Source organism: Lucilia cuprina, chromosome 6, assembly GCF_022045245.1.
Source record: "Lucilia cuprina isolate Lc7/37 chromosome 6, ASM2204524v1, whole genome shotgun sequence".
NCBI classification, from domain to species: Eukaryota; Metazoa; Arthropoda; class Insecta; order Diptera; family Calliphoridae; genus Lucilia; species Lucilia cuprina.
In genome coordinates, this window is record NC_060954.1 from 33,405,663 (window position 1) to 33,422,013 (window position 16,351).

Here is a 16,351-nt window from a genome sequence, read left to right on the forward strand (position 1 = left end):
TTAATGTAGTATAGATTGTTTTATCAACCCAAAATCGAAATCAATCCAAAATTGAGTCCTTAGTAAAAAAAAAAAAAATATTTTAATCGATTTATTCACATATTTTAAAACTAATATATGTCACTCCTTTTACAGTGTTGTAGGGTATAACAATCAAGAGAATTTTATTTAAATTTTCATGTTACGAGACCGTATATGTATGCGTTTTTATCATTTTATATGAGAGTGAAAGGAAAATAAAAACAATAACAATAGAAACTTATTAAGATGGAAAACTCAAACCATGACATCATTACATGACATACTACTAAATACTACTTACTACGACTCCCTTTTTAATAAGAAATACTCTTACATACAAACATACGAACTTGCCTAAAATCAAAACAAACCGGGTAAACAATAGCAGCTATATTCATAGCAATTTACAATAGGTTTATTAACCATTTTTAGGAACTACCCTTTTATAAATGAGTTTTAAAACTTATGTGTTTAGTGTAGTGATTAATATCTACAATAAAAAAATTGTATGAATACCGCTGTAAAAAAGTAACAACAACTACAAACAAAAAAACAACCAACACTCGGAAAATTAGAGCGACTAAAATTAACAAAAATAAAAGAAAAACCGTTAGACAAACACGCAACGACTACAAACGAATACGAATAGAGAAATATTAAAAAGGAAATTTATAACATCAACAACAACAGTTTGTGTTTGTAGTGGTTTTGAGTAGCATTTAGTGTAATGAGAGTAAAGTACTACGATGAAAATGAATGTTAGTATATTGTTGGCTGTGAAGATAGCAAGTGGTGGCCATTGTTGTAAAAACAAATACAAGAAAGAACAAGTTATTAATAGAAAAAGAAAAGAAAACAAAATAAATAGTGTTAGCATTAAATTTTTATCAAAATTTAATGAAAATAAATACAATTACTAAATAAAACGAAAACAATAAATATAAATATGAGTTGCCAATTATCATTTTATAAGGTTTTATTAAGCATCTTAAACACAGTGCTATCGGTACGTATGAGTGATTCACAAAACAAATATTCGATTTAATTTTCCACACGTATACGTCATGATGGACAAAGGAATGTGGAATCCTTTTTATATTTTTACGTACATATGTTTGTACTCACATGTGTATATGCATAAGTGTGTGTATATTAATTAAAAAACTTATTATATTTTCGATGTTTTTTTTCACCAGTTACTGGGTATAGGTTTAATAGCACTGTCTGTTTACGAATTAAACTCCTCAAAGCCAGGTACTTTTGAACATGTTGCCATAGTGGTACAAATATTTATTGGATCATTTGTTATACTCACCTCATTTTTGGGCTGTATTGGAGCTTGTCGCCATTCGTCAAGTCTCATATGGAGTGTAAGTGAAATGCTGTTCTTGTTGTCCATTTGTCCACTTGTCTTTTTGTTTGTGTATTGTTATTAATTTGTATTCATTTTACCATTTTATTGTCTGCAGTACGCCATGTGTATGGTGTTTTTGTTGGCGTTCCAAATTTATATTATTGTCGCTGCCCATTCTACCGATTATGTTGAGAATGCCCGTAATAACTTTAATAATTTATGGAGTAATTATACATTGAATGCAGAACAAATTATTGAAACGGAGAAGAAGGTGGGAAAACAACTAATATGTTATTAGCATAAAATATTTGAATTAATTGTATAAATTGTTATTTTTATTACATTTGCTGTGTGTGGTGATTAACAGTATCATTGTTGTGGTAAAAATGGCTCGCAAGACTATATACTGATGGGTCGATCAATACCAAAGAATTGCTATGAAAATGAGGAAAGATTGCCCATTAATTTATTCACAGAAAACTGTTTGGATATTGTAGAGAGAAATGCTTCTAAAAGCGGTCGAATTGGTTTAGCGATAAAATGGATATTATTCTTTTTGGAAGTAAGTATAATTCTATAAAGAGTGTTGAAGTTTTGGTTTCGTTATTATTATTATTATTTTTTTTTTGCATTGGTCACAATGGAAAAATAACTAGTATCTACTATATTAAACATGAAAAATTAAGAAAATATTTCAAATTTATTAGTTAACTAAGCAATTTAAAAACTTTTTTAATCGAGTGTCATTAGAACTAGTAATAGTACTGTTTCTAAACAAAACTTAATAAAGTTACATTTCCAGTTTTACTTTTAGACACCCAACGCCTTCACAAGAACTAAAAGTAATAACTATAACTTATGCTAGCATCTGATTCAGTCGTCATTGCCGTTTGGAAAGGCATGTCATCGGTAAAGTTTTCTGAACGACATGAAGGTCAAAATTTAGTTATAAACACTAATAATACGATTAAATTCTACATATGAAGTAGATGTAAATTGCTCTACCAATATTTATTACGATATGCCCATTTTTACCCGTACCCCCACTTGAGCCCTCATGTTTAAAACCTCTTTCTTGTTATTTTTAACATACTGGAGTAGGGTATTATATGGTCAGATGTGCCCCACTAAACTTTCACTTTTCACTGAGTTATGATAGCATAAGGTACCGCCTTTTCACTGTGATTACATATCAAAATCTAGGTAAATGATATTAAAATATCTTTATTTTCTCAATTTGGTAAAAAAAAAATTTTTCATAGCTAACATATTGCTCACCTCAAAATTTAAGGCTCCAATATAAAATTATGGTAGGAAAGCGCGAGAAGTTCAACAAATGTTAAAAGATAATATTTTAGTTTAAAAGTACTTCAAAATTTATTTTAAGATTGGAATAATGTTGTACATAATGTAAACTTTATATTCATTTGAACTCAACTTTGCGCTGTTTTAGTCCTTTAAATATAAAAAAATATTTTACAATGTATTTTATAGCTTTGCAAAATATGGCTTCAGCTTTAAATATATAGTAGTTAACTGTATCAAGTACTCTACGTGAACACCTGTCATGTTGGCCTATATCACTGTGGTCATATTCAACCACTGATTGTTCTTTTGTAACGACCTACCACCGCCCTATTGTGCATATTAACTGCCTTTGTATATAGAATTTCTAGGCCAATGCACTTTGCTCGAGCTATCTAAAAACCTTGTCATAGTTGTCCCGTTGGTGAATGACAAGTATTACGGACATGTTCACTCTAACTCAGACAAGGAAAAGACAATCAATAATATGGAGACAATAGAAAATCAAACATCAAACCCGATTGATTTTGTGACGAATACTTATATCCCTAGAGCATTCTCATCATCTATGATTTACCCCAGTGCATTCCTAGACCATACTACTGATATGGCTTCTGTTGTTTCGGCAACAGCACCTAGGGGGCGTAATTGGTAGTCCTACAGCGATAAATTGTTCATGTTTTGTACTCCAACACACTCAACTATCAAGGGAAATCACTGATAAATTATAGATTAGGGTATTAACAACCTTGCACTATCTCACTTCATTTCGCCAAACCTTAATTCAGCACATCCAACCCCTAATCCATAAGATACAAGTATCTGAAACTTGTTTCTAATGGATCCGGTAACAGAAACTCAATATTTTAAACGAGCCTTTCTGCGAGGTTTAACCCACGGCCACTACGTGGATCCCGAGGGAACCTCCAACCAACTGACCAGCTAGGACACTGTCCTCCCAACAACTGGCCACCACTGGTGCTCTGGTTAGATCACATGTCAAATCATCCAAGGACTAGCCAGGGAGTGAAATGTCATCACCAGTTAATAGTCCCGGTACACTAGAGGCACTGGTAGCAGAGTTTGTAGTTTTCAATACAATAAGATGTGAGTCATACATCAAAGAAACATGCTCCGGGGGGAATAAACTAGGCACAGTGGAACTGAAAGAAAATATTTGGGGAAATATTTGGCATATCTAAACGGCTGGTCCGATTGTAATAAAATTTGCTATAATCATAACCAAGAATATTATTGTTCATTTAGTTGTAAAACTAATAAGAAAAATCGATCCTAATTGGTCCAATATTTCGCCCTATATTTAAAAAACTGGAAATTTTATATGTCGATGGTGAAAAAACGATTTTTGGCAAACACATATGAAAAATTAAGTTTTCTAAGTCCTGTTGTTCAGGTTCTATTGCATTTTTGGCACGCTTTGGATAAGCACCATCCACATGTTTCCTAGAAACTACTCTTTAAGATCCCAAATGTTTTATTTAAAAAAAATAAGTCATAACTGGTGTAGCCATGGAGATGGTATACGCCTATGCATATGTACCATACTTTTTTTTGTTTTCTAATTAGTTATTTGTTATACAATTAGTTATTTGTTATAAGTAAGTTATAATGAAACAAAATATTAATAATTTCTCTATATATATATTTTCAGTTATGTGCCTTAGGACTTTCGTCCTTGATGGGAATTAATCTTCGCAATACACACAGAAGGGAACAATTTCGAAATTAATTCAACTTGTTTTACTTATTAATTAATTTACTAATTTATTTATTTGAGATCAACAGAGATTTGTTAAATTTATTGTTAATTTATATACAAAATGTTCTATATTTATATAAGAAGTATTTATGTACAATATTGATTATTTACATCGTATATTTGTGTATTTATTTATATACTCGTATTAATGCCTTAATACATACAATATGTATGTAAATATATTAAATATATATATTAAAAAAATACTTAGAAACTTCATTCTTTAATATTAATAAGAAATCGGAATGATTCGTAAGTATGTAAATTAATTCGATATATATTTAAAAAAAAATCAATTTTGCTACTTGGAGAGTTGTTGCTTTTAGGAAGATTTCTAAAGGCGAACAAAATTTAGAAAAGCAGTTTTTAATAGCTTTATTGTATGCTGTAAAAATTAATAATATTTTGTTTTAAATAAGGAAATTTATTTAACTATTACTTAAATACACTTCTCTTTAGTAAAACATTCTATAAAAAATTTGTTGTTTATTTTGATAATTATGCAAAACATGTTAAAAACAAAGAAATCTGGAAGAAACTAAAATTCAGTGCATAATCGGAATAAATATATCGGTGCAAGTTAGTTCAAGTAGTTCAAAATACTTAAAATAATTTTTAAGGTTTGGTATTTTTTTGTAATATTATTACAAGTCATGATAATAGTTCGTTAAAATCAACAGACAACAGTTTTTTGTAAGGAATCTAAAATGTATTTAGTTATAAAAATCGGTTATTTACGTTGCCAAATGACATATTTAGAGACACTTCGGCACTACAATGTAGTTAGCTTAACAAGGAATGTTTTTTTAGTATTCGAATTGCTGGCAGGGTATAATCAATCCCATTTACATATACGGTAAAAGAAAAATATGTATTTGCTAATTAAAATCAAAATTGAGATAAGTTTTATAACCGTAGAATAAATTAAAAACTTCGCACTAGTATCTAGAACAGAAAATCTTTTAGCAATGCACATAGGGTCAAATTAACATGATTTGCGGTATTCATAAGATTTTTATATATGTATGTCTACAATTTAGCCCGCCACACAGTCTTGGGATATGTGCACTTTGCCTCCACATTTTTTATATTTGTAAGATTTGTCTTATTCTTCTGTACAGGACTTCGATATATGGCCACATTCAAAGCATCAATAGCACATAGTAAGTTCCCATGCCTCTCTTAAACGACATTATGTCCAACCTAAAATTAGGCGATCTAGAGCTTTTCTTGTCCCCACAGCTGAAAGGTTTATTTTGGCACTCTGGATGCCTCCGTATGATTTTTGAAGTGACTTTACGAATGACTCTTTCAGATCCGGAATCTCTTATGTTTAAAGTCTAGTCTAGTCTATAGTCTAGTTTATAGTCTAGTCTATAGTCTAGTCTAAGTCTAGTCTAAGTCTATAGTTTAGTCTATAGTTTAGTCTATAGTCTAGTCTATAGTCTAGTCATAGTCTAGTCTATAGTCTAGTCTATAGTCTAGTCTATAGTCTAGTCTATAGTCTAGTCTATAGTCTAGTCTATAGTCTAGTCTATAGTCTAGTCTATAGTCTAGTCTATAGTCTAGTCTATAGTCTAGTCTATAGTCTAGTCTATAGTCTAGTCTATAGTCCAGTCTATTGTCTAGTCTATAGTCTAGTCTATAGTCCAGTCTATAGTCTAGTCTATAGTCTAATCTATAGTCTAGTCTATAGTCTAGTCTATAGTCTAGTCTATAGTCTAGTCCATAGTCTAGTCTATTGTCTAGTCTGTAGTCTAGTCTATAGTCTAGTTTATAGTCTAGTCTATAGTCTAGTCTATAGTCTAGTCTAAGTCTAGTCTAAGTCTAGTCTATAGTTTAGTCTATAGTTTAGTCTATAGTCTAGTCTATAGTCTAGTCTATAGTCTAGTCTATAATCTAGTCTATAGTCTAGTCTATAGTCTAGTCTATTGTCTAGTTTATAGTCTATTGTCTTGTCTACAGTCTAGTCTATAGTTTAGTCTATAGTTTAGTCTATGGTATGGTATATAGTTTAGTCTTTAGTATGGTCTATAGTATAGTATGTAGTCTAGCCTATAGTATAGTCTATTGTTTAGTCTATAGTATAGTCTATAGACTAATTTTTGATAGAAATTATGTCGTAAATATAAAATTATCCTTATGTGCAATGTTATTTCACTCCATACATATGTATGTATAGAAATACATATATAAATATTATAGTTATTGGAAAAATCACTTTTAAAGCAGAAAATTAATTTAAAAACCATTGAAATATTTTTGTCTTAAACCAGTACAATTTAACGTTTTATGATATAAAGGACAAATTTAATATACACCAAAAAAATGAAGTTTGACCGTTATGTAATGGGTATTGCTATAGGCGTAGTAAATATTTGTACTTATGTCTGTTTATGTATTAAATACATAATATTATTATCAACTGATGGAAGAAGGGGTAAAATGGACTAACAAATATTTTGAATAATAAATTACACATTTAAGCTTCAGAATTAATGTGCTAGTATTTAACATTTTAATTTCAGATGAATATCCAAGTTTTTACTCCGATAATGTTTCAAGTATTCTTATTTTAAAATTGATTTTATATATTATCATTATATTATTATCTTTTTTACTTATAGTGGGAATTAAAATGGTAATTATATTTCATATTATAATACGTTCACATTTACATAAGAAAAGCTAATAATTTTTAAATATTTTAAGAGACTTCATATCCTGTTTTCTCCTTGGATGGTTTGCATTGGCCTCGATGTCGTAAATTCCCTTATACGATTCGCGCTTTCAATAAATTTTGATTTTATAAATGATAACATGGTATTGATATATCTACGGGAAATGTTTATAACTGGTAAGAGAATTTTATAAAAAATTTAAGAATTTTTTCTACATTTGATTTATATTTTTTTAGCTGCGCAATCAATAAGTGTATGGCAGATCTATGAGTTATATAAGGAAATACAGAATAAGAAAAATAAAGTTACAAATCATATTATTGAAGTTGGCAACATTCAACCCAACTTGCAGCCTCCCAACTATAATAGTACAACACTTAAATTTTAAAATTTATAAAAGCGTAAAAATAATTATGTATGTATGCGTAACAACTAGTAGTAGATTAGAATGTTCTAAACAAGAGAAAAATAAATGACATATTTTATTTAAAGAAGACATAAAATATTGAAAATGTTGATCTATACTTTTCTAAAGAAATAAACTTTTCTGAATCCTAATCTGATTTCCGAGATATCGTGTCTAAAATTTTGAAAAAAACGCGTCATTTTTGAGACGTTATTTAATTTTTAAAATGTGTTATGTCTTTAAAAAATCTAATCTGTCGACTTTGTAAGAATTCCTGTTTGGAATCTTCTATTAGTATTGAGATTATTTTAAGACAATGCCTTCAATGGACGATTTCTCAGCATATACAAGAGATTTTTAACGAACTTTAAAAGTTCTTATGGGAAATTCATGAAAAATTGTGACATAACAGTTAGTCGAAAACTAGATGTGTAATGTGGTAGAAAGTTTTTGCCAATCTATGGTTGTTTTAAACCTCGTGTTCAAAAATTTGATATATCGAAAATTTGATGTGATTGAGAAATTTACTTAGAAACTGAAAATAAGTAGGAAAATATAGTCGGGCATGGCCGACCATATAATATCCTACACCATAAGTATATTTTAAAAATTATTTACTTTTTATAAAGTCAAGTAAAGTCCAATTTTTGCAAAACTCGGCAGTGTCATTTATGCTTATATAAAACTTAGTTGTGGCGACTTTTGGAAAGATAATAGTATATTTGACATACTTATGAAATAAAAAAGCCCAAATCGCGAAGTCCGGTTGTATAGGGGCAAGCTAAAAAATGTAACGATTTCAACCATTTTCAACAGACTTTTTCAACGTGTCAAATTTTACCAAAATATCTTAAAAACTGCGGCATGTACCTTACGCACAAGATATACATGGACAACAAGCCAGACGGACGGACGAGCAAACATGTCTTTACTAGACTCATTCAAAGAAATACAGACGGTATAGTTTGTTATATAGATTTTGGTACCTATGAAACTGATGTTTTTAGAGAAGTTATGACTGTTTAAACTGTATACCGAACGATCATTTGTATAATGACTGAGTGAAATCGTGGATTGAACCCTTTTTCAATACTATACAACTTATATCAGATATGAAGTCTTGACCTCATGAATATTGTTGTTAAAATCATATCTTGAAAAAACAGAAATTTCAAAAAATTATAAGCAGCTTGATTTATACATAAACAAGATAATGGTTGCCATACGAATTGAATTCAGGAGATTCGAAAGACGAATATACATGTATAACGTACGAAATACTAGTTTTTGGATAATTTTGTATCCTGTTTCCGGAATATATTTTCATGGTCACTAAAATCTGTTCATTGCTTAGTGCAACCTTATACGGTTGTTATTTTAAAATACTCACGGAAACTCTACAATATGCACATGTCTCTAATAAAAATATACAAAGTTACATATTTTGGAATAAATTGCGTTTTCCGAACTACAATCTAATAGTAAACAAATAATCATCGCGAAAAAACAACGTTTTTTTTCTTTTCAAAATATGAACATTTAAAAACTTTTTTAAGTTTTTCAAAAAAAAAAAAAAATCATATAAAGGAAAACACTCTTTCGTAAAAAGAAAAAAATACAAACACACCAATATCCAAACGTAAGACCAGCAACACCCACAATCACAAAAACAGACATTCATTCATTCGTACTCTTATTTTTGGAAAAATCTTGGCATAATTAATCGCCCCAAAAACACCAACAGCAACAACAATAAAATTACAAAAAATTAAATAGAGAGCGCAAATAAATTAACAATAGCAACAACAAAATGGCCAAAAGTTTAAACATTTTGAGGTGAATTTTTGCTATTTAGTCAATGTTTGTATTTTTTTCTGAAATGTTTCATTTGGAATTTTACTCGTTCAAAGTTTGGACGCGTTTTTAGCAAAAACAATTTTATTATTTTGAAAACATTTAACTAAAACATATACAGAAACTAATAATAAATAATTCCAAACACAATACTGAAAAAAATAGTGTGATTTTCAAAAAAAAAAAAAAAAAAACGGCATTAAAATCATTAATATTTTGTAATAAAAACTAAAAACGAAAAAAATGCCATCGTGTCGTTCCTGTTTACAATGGACTATTATTATTTTTAATACATCATGTGTGGTGAGTGAGTGAGTGTTAATGAAATAAAAAAAAATTGGAGAAATAGTGAAAATTCAAAGAATTTTTTGGAAAATTAAAAGAAAAAAGTATTTAAAATAAACACAAAATTAATTATCTAAAGCAAAACAAATTTATTAAATAAATATAAATTTACCCCCTGTTTTAAGAAAACTATTAATAATTTTTATTCGATAAAAGTATTATTAGTGTACTTTTATGTTTTTCCATTTATATATGTATGTACGTATGTATTTCCATAAAATTATTTCAATTTTACAAGTAAGAAGTTTTACATATAAATAACAAATAATTATATGAACCAAAATCAACTTTCTAACATGAAAACTGCCTGCTTAAAAATATTGTGTATTATAATGAAATAAAAGTCTGTAAAGTTCAGTCAATCTATCTCATAATCATGCCATGAACAATATTTTCTTACTTTTTTTGGATGAAAATTTTACTGATAAAATTTTAATTAACTTATAAATTAGTACTGTTTTTGAGAAAATATTTTTTTCCGATTTTCTAGAAGCATAATAAGATTATTGAAATGCTGATTGCCATATTCATAACAATCAGAGGTTTGTAGAATAAGTTTTGTACGAAAGCTGGTCTTATAAACTCTTGATAGATTGTTATAATAAGCTTTTTCGTTCCGTTTATAACACTTAATAATATTGGTCATATACCCACAAATATTTATTGAATCCTTATTAAATTCTTAATAAGAATTGGTCCATAATTTATCCTATCGCCCACATAAAAAGCTCTTCAGAAAATTACTTTAAATCTAATAACTGGCTTAAAAATACCAGTATAGTAATGAATATCTTCATAATTAAATTTTATAGAAACTTATATATCACTGTCAAATGTCATAGTAATCGGTCTTTTTTTTGGATTCAAACGACTATATAAGATCACTTTCATAAAACGACTTAAAAGCTCATAACTTACTTAATAAATAATGTCTAGCAATAAAATTCGACATTAACAAATTTAATGAAAATACAAATCATTCTAGCATTTTTCTCAATGCCACATCATTTTTGTAGTAATAAAGTTCTGTTAAACCTTTTTTAAACTACTAATGCTATGTTTCGCTGAAGGCACATGCATGTGTGACAGGGCGCATCAACTCCTTGAAAGCAAAGATTATCCAAGTAAATATACCATAGTCATACCATTAAGTAAGCCCCAAAGAACGATTTCAGAAAATTCTTCGTAATTATCTTTTAAATACAAAAATATACAACACATTTAATGTGGATCGGTCTATGATTGATCCTATTTCCATATACATCTGTAAAAGGATCTTAAATCTTAAAGGACATATATGACTTCAAAGGAAAAAAATTACAAACTTGATTAATTTGATAGTGAAGGTTTTCAAAAACCTTCATTTCGTTAGCTTGACTCATAGTCAGTACATCGAATAGACGAAACGGCAAGGTACAATCCAACTTAAACGCTTTATTATGGCAACTAAATCATATTTTATTTTTGTAAAAGGTATAGGGATTATATGGTCGGCCTCGACTGACTATAATTTCTTACTTGTTTTTGTTAAACACTTCTTTGAAATTGAACTAAATTGTTAATAACTATAAACTAACTAATAAAATGTCAACTAAATTTTTAAAGGATTATATACATATAATCACAAGAATTCCAGCCTGAATGTTGTTAAATTGTAAACTCTAGGTCTTAATTTCTAAACGTAATCGGTTTTGAAAGTTTACAAAATTAAAAAAAATGACGAAGATAATGATAACATGTAAGAGTTCTATATTCGGCTGTGCCGAATCTTATATACCCTTCACCATGATGTGTTAAAAAATAGTCATTACAAACTTTTTTACAAGAAATCAAAAACTACAAATTGTAGCCCATTTTATACGATCTAAATTAATCCGGCACTACATGCTTAACTTCATATTTCTAGGTTCAATATTATAGAAACTTTAAAAAGTACCTTTTGAAGAACGAAAAAGTACCAAAAACTTCCCTTTTATGGGTTCCCACTTAATCTAGGCTCTACATATATGTACATGCTAAATTTCATGTTTCTAGGTTCAATATTATAGAAAATTCAAAAAGTACCTTTTGTAAAACGAAAAAGTACCAAAATGTCCCATTTATGTATTCTGGACTAATCCGGGCTCTACATACTTAATATCATGTTTCTAGGTTCAATATTGTAGACAATTCAAAAAGTATCTTTTGTAGAAAGAAAAAGTACCAAAAAGTCTCTTTTTGCAAGTTCTTACCTCGTCAAGGCCCAACATGATAATTTCATGCTTCTAGGTTCAATATTAAAGAAATTTCAAAAAGTACCTTTTTAAGTACGAAAAAGTACCAAAAGTCCCCTTTTATGTGTTCTGGGCTAATCCGGGCTCTACATACTTAATTTCATGTTTCTAGGTTCAATATTATAGAGAATTCAAAAAGTTCCTTTTTATAGGTTCTTACCTAGTCAAGGTTTATATTCACACAAAATATTTTAAATGTGCCAATATTTCGATAATTGCTGATATTTCAATACTTCTTACTAATATTAGAAAAAATCGTAATTGAATTTTCTTTCCAGATATTTGGTATTTTAGGTGTCGTCGAAAGTGTATTTGAATTGCAAAAATACAATTATGGCTCACCTGATTTTACTGAGAAAATAGTACAAATCGTTATTGGAACTGTATTGGTTATATCGGCATTTATAGGTTGCTGTGGTGCAGTTCATGGCTCCGTGAAAATGTTAATACTTGTAAGATATATTTTTCTTGTCTGTAAAAAGGTTTCTGTGTTCTTAAAAAGTTCCCAAAAGAAATTTTAAATTTGTACATGTTTAGGTAATAAAAAGTGATGTTTTAACACAAAAATCTTTTTGCAGCTGTTATACATTTTTTGTTACATAAATTAATAAAAAAATCTATCCAGTTTATTACCATATTATTTGCACTAATAGCTGCTCATATTTGGAAATTGTGGCGTTACGATGAACTTAGAGTGCGAACCACAACCGAGGTTATGGTCAGCTATACATGGGTAGAAGAAGTTGTAGAACGTGGTAAAATGAATCCATTACAAGAAACAGTAAGTTAACATGAATTCTATTGAACAGATTCAATAAATAAGATTATTTAATGGAGGTCAATGAAAGGTTTTATATCTTAATCTCGCATGAAATTACCCCTTTTTTAACGATTGATCGATTTTAAATTACCTACATAATTTTGTTTTTTATTAGTCTTTAATAAAGATTTTGTTTCCTATACAGTACACTTGTTGCGGCAAACATGGATATATTGATTATATCAATAATTTTATGAAAGTCCCCGACAGTTGTTATCATTACGAAAATAATAAAAAATCGTATTATCCCCACGAAGAGGGTTGTATATCAGCGGTGTCAAGAGCTTATTTGAGTATCTATCGCATGGAGACATGGGCACACATTTCATTGATTGGATTCGAGGTGAGTGGATCTCATTTCTTGGCACTTTGACGTGTGCAAAAATAAAATGAATATTTTTTTTTTTGTTTTTAGATTTTAGGCATTATTTTATCCATTGTGTTAATATGCAATTTGACGGCCGATACATTACGTTATAGTTATTAGTTGTTTATTAAATTTACAAATATATTTATTTATGTATGAATATGTATTTTAATTTAATAATAAAATTTTGTATCTTTTAAATCATTTGTATTGGTTGTAGATAATCTTGTACTTTCACTTTTTAGTCTCATTGTAAGTATAAATTATTCAAATTTAGAATCAAAAAATGTTGATTTATACGGCTTTGAGTCCTTATCTTATTATACCCTACACCACTATAGTGGGGAGGGTATTATACGTTTGTGCTGATGTTTGTAACATACAAAAATATTGGTCCAATACCCACCTTAAAGTATACCGATCGATTCAGAATCATATTCTGCTATCTCTCTAAAAATTGGCACAAATAAGTTTTATATAAGTATAAATGATACTGCAGATTTTCGTAAGGATCGGCCTATATTTGACCCTAGCCCCCATACAAACCCCCCTTCAAAAAATGACTTAAACGTCTAAAATTGACTTGTAACCATTTGTATCGCAATGAAACTCAACAAAACTAACTGTTATTTAGAAATATATCCTTTTCCAAAATTTACCGAGGATCGGCCCATATTTGACCTATATAAAGCCTCATTTAGAAATTTTAGTTTTTTATCAATAAATGGCTTAAATATTTTGGAATTATGGTAATATTCAACATAAAAGTTTCTTTACAAAAAATAAAAATTTTATAAAAGTAAAAATTGTAAAAATATACTCATGGTGTAGGGTATCATATGGTCGGCCATGCCCGACTATACATTCCTACTTGTTAGAAGCATATATTTTTAGAAGCAGCTTACAAATAAACCCAATTGAGATTGGAGTTCATATCTGCTTAAATTTATTGTTAACTATTTCTAAAGTTATAGACTCTTGGATGTATGGGAAACTAACATGATATCAACATAATTTAAAAGTAATAAACAGTAATAACGACAAAAATTGCATCACTAGTGAAAGCTCTACTTACGTTTGTAGCATCGTTTGAGATTCCAAAGCCACAAATTTTAGCAAATAAAACCTAAGCTCCATTAAAAGCAGTTTCCATTTCTAAGTAATTTATCATTTTACACCCACCATCAACAAAGATTGTTTTTGTCATTCCACACATCAAATATTCGTCTAAGACCCATAAAGGTATATATGTATGTATAAATACTGGGTTCTTTTTAGATTTTAATACAATCTAGCCATGATGTTTTTAGTTGATGCTGGTATTATTTCGCCTAGCCCATACAAGGTCTCCCTTAAAAAATGACTTTAACCCTCATAACTGACTAAAAAAAAGCAAAGTTAAGCATTACTATCTATAAGAAGCATCTTTAGCGGTGAAATTCGGCATTAATATGTTTAATAGGAACCTAAATCGTTTGTAAAATGTTATAAGGATAGGCCCATAATTGATCCTACCAGCAATATAAGGTCCCTTTAAAAAATTATTTTAAATCTCATAACTGCCTAAAAAGCATCTATAGCGGTAAAATTCGATATGAACATATTTTATAGAAACCCAAATCTCCTTATTTTTACTTTAACACACAAATATTGTTCATGCAATCCAAAGTCTATCATATTTTATAAGTATCCCTCCATATAAGGTCTCATTCAGCAAATAATTTTTAACGCGTACAGCGAAGAAAATGGACCTAACTTAGTTTATTACAAGCAAAAATCTCTCCATCAAAAGTTATGAAAATCGGTTCATAATTGTTATTATCCCCTCTAGAAAATTACTTAACACTCACAATTAGTTTTATAAAAGCAGTGTAGTGGTGAAATTTATCATAAAAAAGTTTCATAGCAACAAAAATCTTCCTAAATTCCTTATTCCGAAAATCACTCTCGTGTCTATATCAATTTCGAATAGTATAATTAAGCATATAAGTATTAAGTAAATGAGAAGACCTTCTAAAATTAACATTAATTTTACGACACAAAATTTGGTGGTAGGTATACAACACTTACATGTTGAAATTCAAAAAGAGCTCAGTCCGAATTTGTATTCAACAAAATTTTTCAACATTTATAAAACTCGATAAGCCTTACGTTCTCTCTTTTTAAAACATTGGAACGGATATAAGATGGGTTAAAAGCATGGGTTGCATTCTTATGTAAAGGGACAATAGGCGCAAACCGCGTTGAATGTTGTCCATTATAAATATGAACTTAAATGGAGGAACCACATAGGGATAGGACCAACACTGCACATCAGTGCTGGGCGCTATGTAAGAAAACCATAGGCATGAAAGGGGACTTTTGTCCTACTATGTCTTATGCTTCAATAATCTGGTAGGCTTCTTGGTCAAAGAGTATAATATCAAACTACTACAGAGAGTTCATCGAACATATAAGTGATGCTATAAGCGCAACATCAACCAAGACTCTGGAAACTTTTCTAAATATAAATTCGGCGCACTGAACAAAAGAGTCACAGGTCCTGTAGTTTTATATTAAAGCCCTAGAAACGAAATATATCACCGTTTACCTAATCCCAAACAAGTTTTGGGATTGGATTACAATAAATATTTACCGACAGCCAGAAGGCAATTAGGTCAATTATATTAATAACAAGAATTGTAAGTTCATATTTTTTCCTAATTGTTTGGAAATTATTTTCTTTTGCTTCGAAATATCTTGTCCTATCTGCGATGCTTTACCAAGGAAATAGCAAATAAACTAGCATTAAAGGACAGGGAACTCGATGTTGCTATATATCGTTATACAAAATTGTTTGAGCGAATAAAGACAAATGTAGAGAATGAGAAACTCGAACTACATTCTTTGCTATTCTTAAGGTTTCAACAAAATTTAAATATCTTGCATCAGTTTCTCATGCTCTTTGTCTTTATCCGCACGACCAATTTTGTATATGTACTACTTAATCGAGCTCCCTTTCCTTTAAAACTATTATATTTGCTCTTTCCTTGGTAAAGCATCGTAGATAGGACAAGATATTTTGAAGCAAAAGAAAATAATTTACCATTTACAAACAATTAGGAAAATATATTAACTTACAAGACTCGTTTCTAATTTAAAACAT

The 16,351-nt window shown here is 29.3% G+C and overlaps 2 protein-coding genes across 2 annotated transcripts; both read left to right on the forward strand.

Moving 5' to 3' along the window:
* The first annotated feature begins 808 nt into the window (after positions 1-808).
* On the forward strand, positions 809-4,500 carry LOC111675393 (protein late bloomer). The gene is made up of 5 exons (XM_046955259.1): positions 809-1,027; positions 1,218-1,391; positions 1,491-1,646; positions 1,743-1,937; positions 4,353-4,500. Exons 1-5 carry the CDS (start codon positions 968-970, stop codon positions 4,428-4,430), a joined length of 663 nt encoding a protein of 220 aa, XP_046811215.1. The 5' UTR covers positions 809-967; the 3' UTR covers positions 4,431-4,500.
* Positions 4,501-9,452: 4,952 nt separating this feature from the next.
* On the forward strand, positions 9,453-13,427 carry LOC111675410 (tetraspanin-8). Its single transcript, XM_023436177.2, has 5 exons — positions 9,453-9,704; positions 12,298-12,471; positions 12,645-12,800; positions 12,985-13,182; positions 13,255-13,427. The coding sequence occupies exons 1-5, from the start codon at positions 9,645-9,647 to the stop codon at positions 13,324-13,326; spliced, it is 660 nt and encodes a 219-aa protein (XP_023291945.2). The 5' UTR covers positions 9,453-9,644; the 3' UTR covers positions 13,327-13,427.
* The last annotated feature ends 2,924 nt before the right edge of the window (positions 13,428-16,351 follow it).

Excerpts from the sequence above, each read along its gene's own strand:
- LOC111675393 (XM_046955259.1), top strand. The coding sequence starts at position 968 with ATGAGTTGCCAATTATCATTTTATAAGGTTTTATTAAGCATCTTAAAC. Across the intron at positions 1,647-1,742 it reads TTATTGAAACGGAGAAGAAG|TATCATTGTTGTGGTAAAAA; the intron begins GTGGGAAAACAA and ends GGTGATTAACAG. Across the intron at positions 1,938-4,352 it reads GGATATTATTCTTTTTGGAA|TTATGTGCCTTAGGACTTTC; the intron begins GTAAGTATAATT and ends ATATATTTTCAG.
- LOC111675410 (XM_023436177.2), top strand. The coding sequence starts at position 9,645 with ATGCCATCGTGTCGTTCCTGTTTACAATGGACTATTATTATTTTTAAT. Across the intron at positions 12,472-12,644 it reads CCGTGAAAATGTTAATACTT|TTTATTACCATATTATTTGC; the intron begins GTAAGATATATT and ends AAATCTATCCAG. Across the intron at positions 12,801-12,984 it reads TGAATCCATTACAAGAAACA|TACACTTGTTGCGGCAAACA; the intron begins GTAAGTTAACAT and ends TTTCCTATACAG.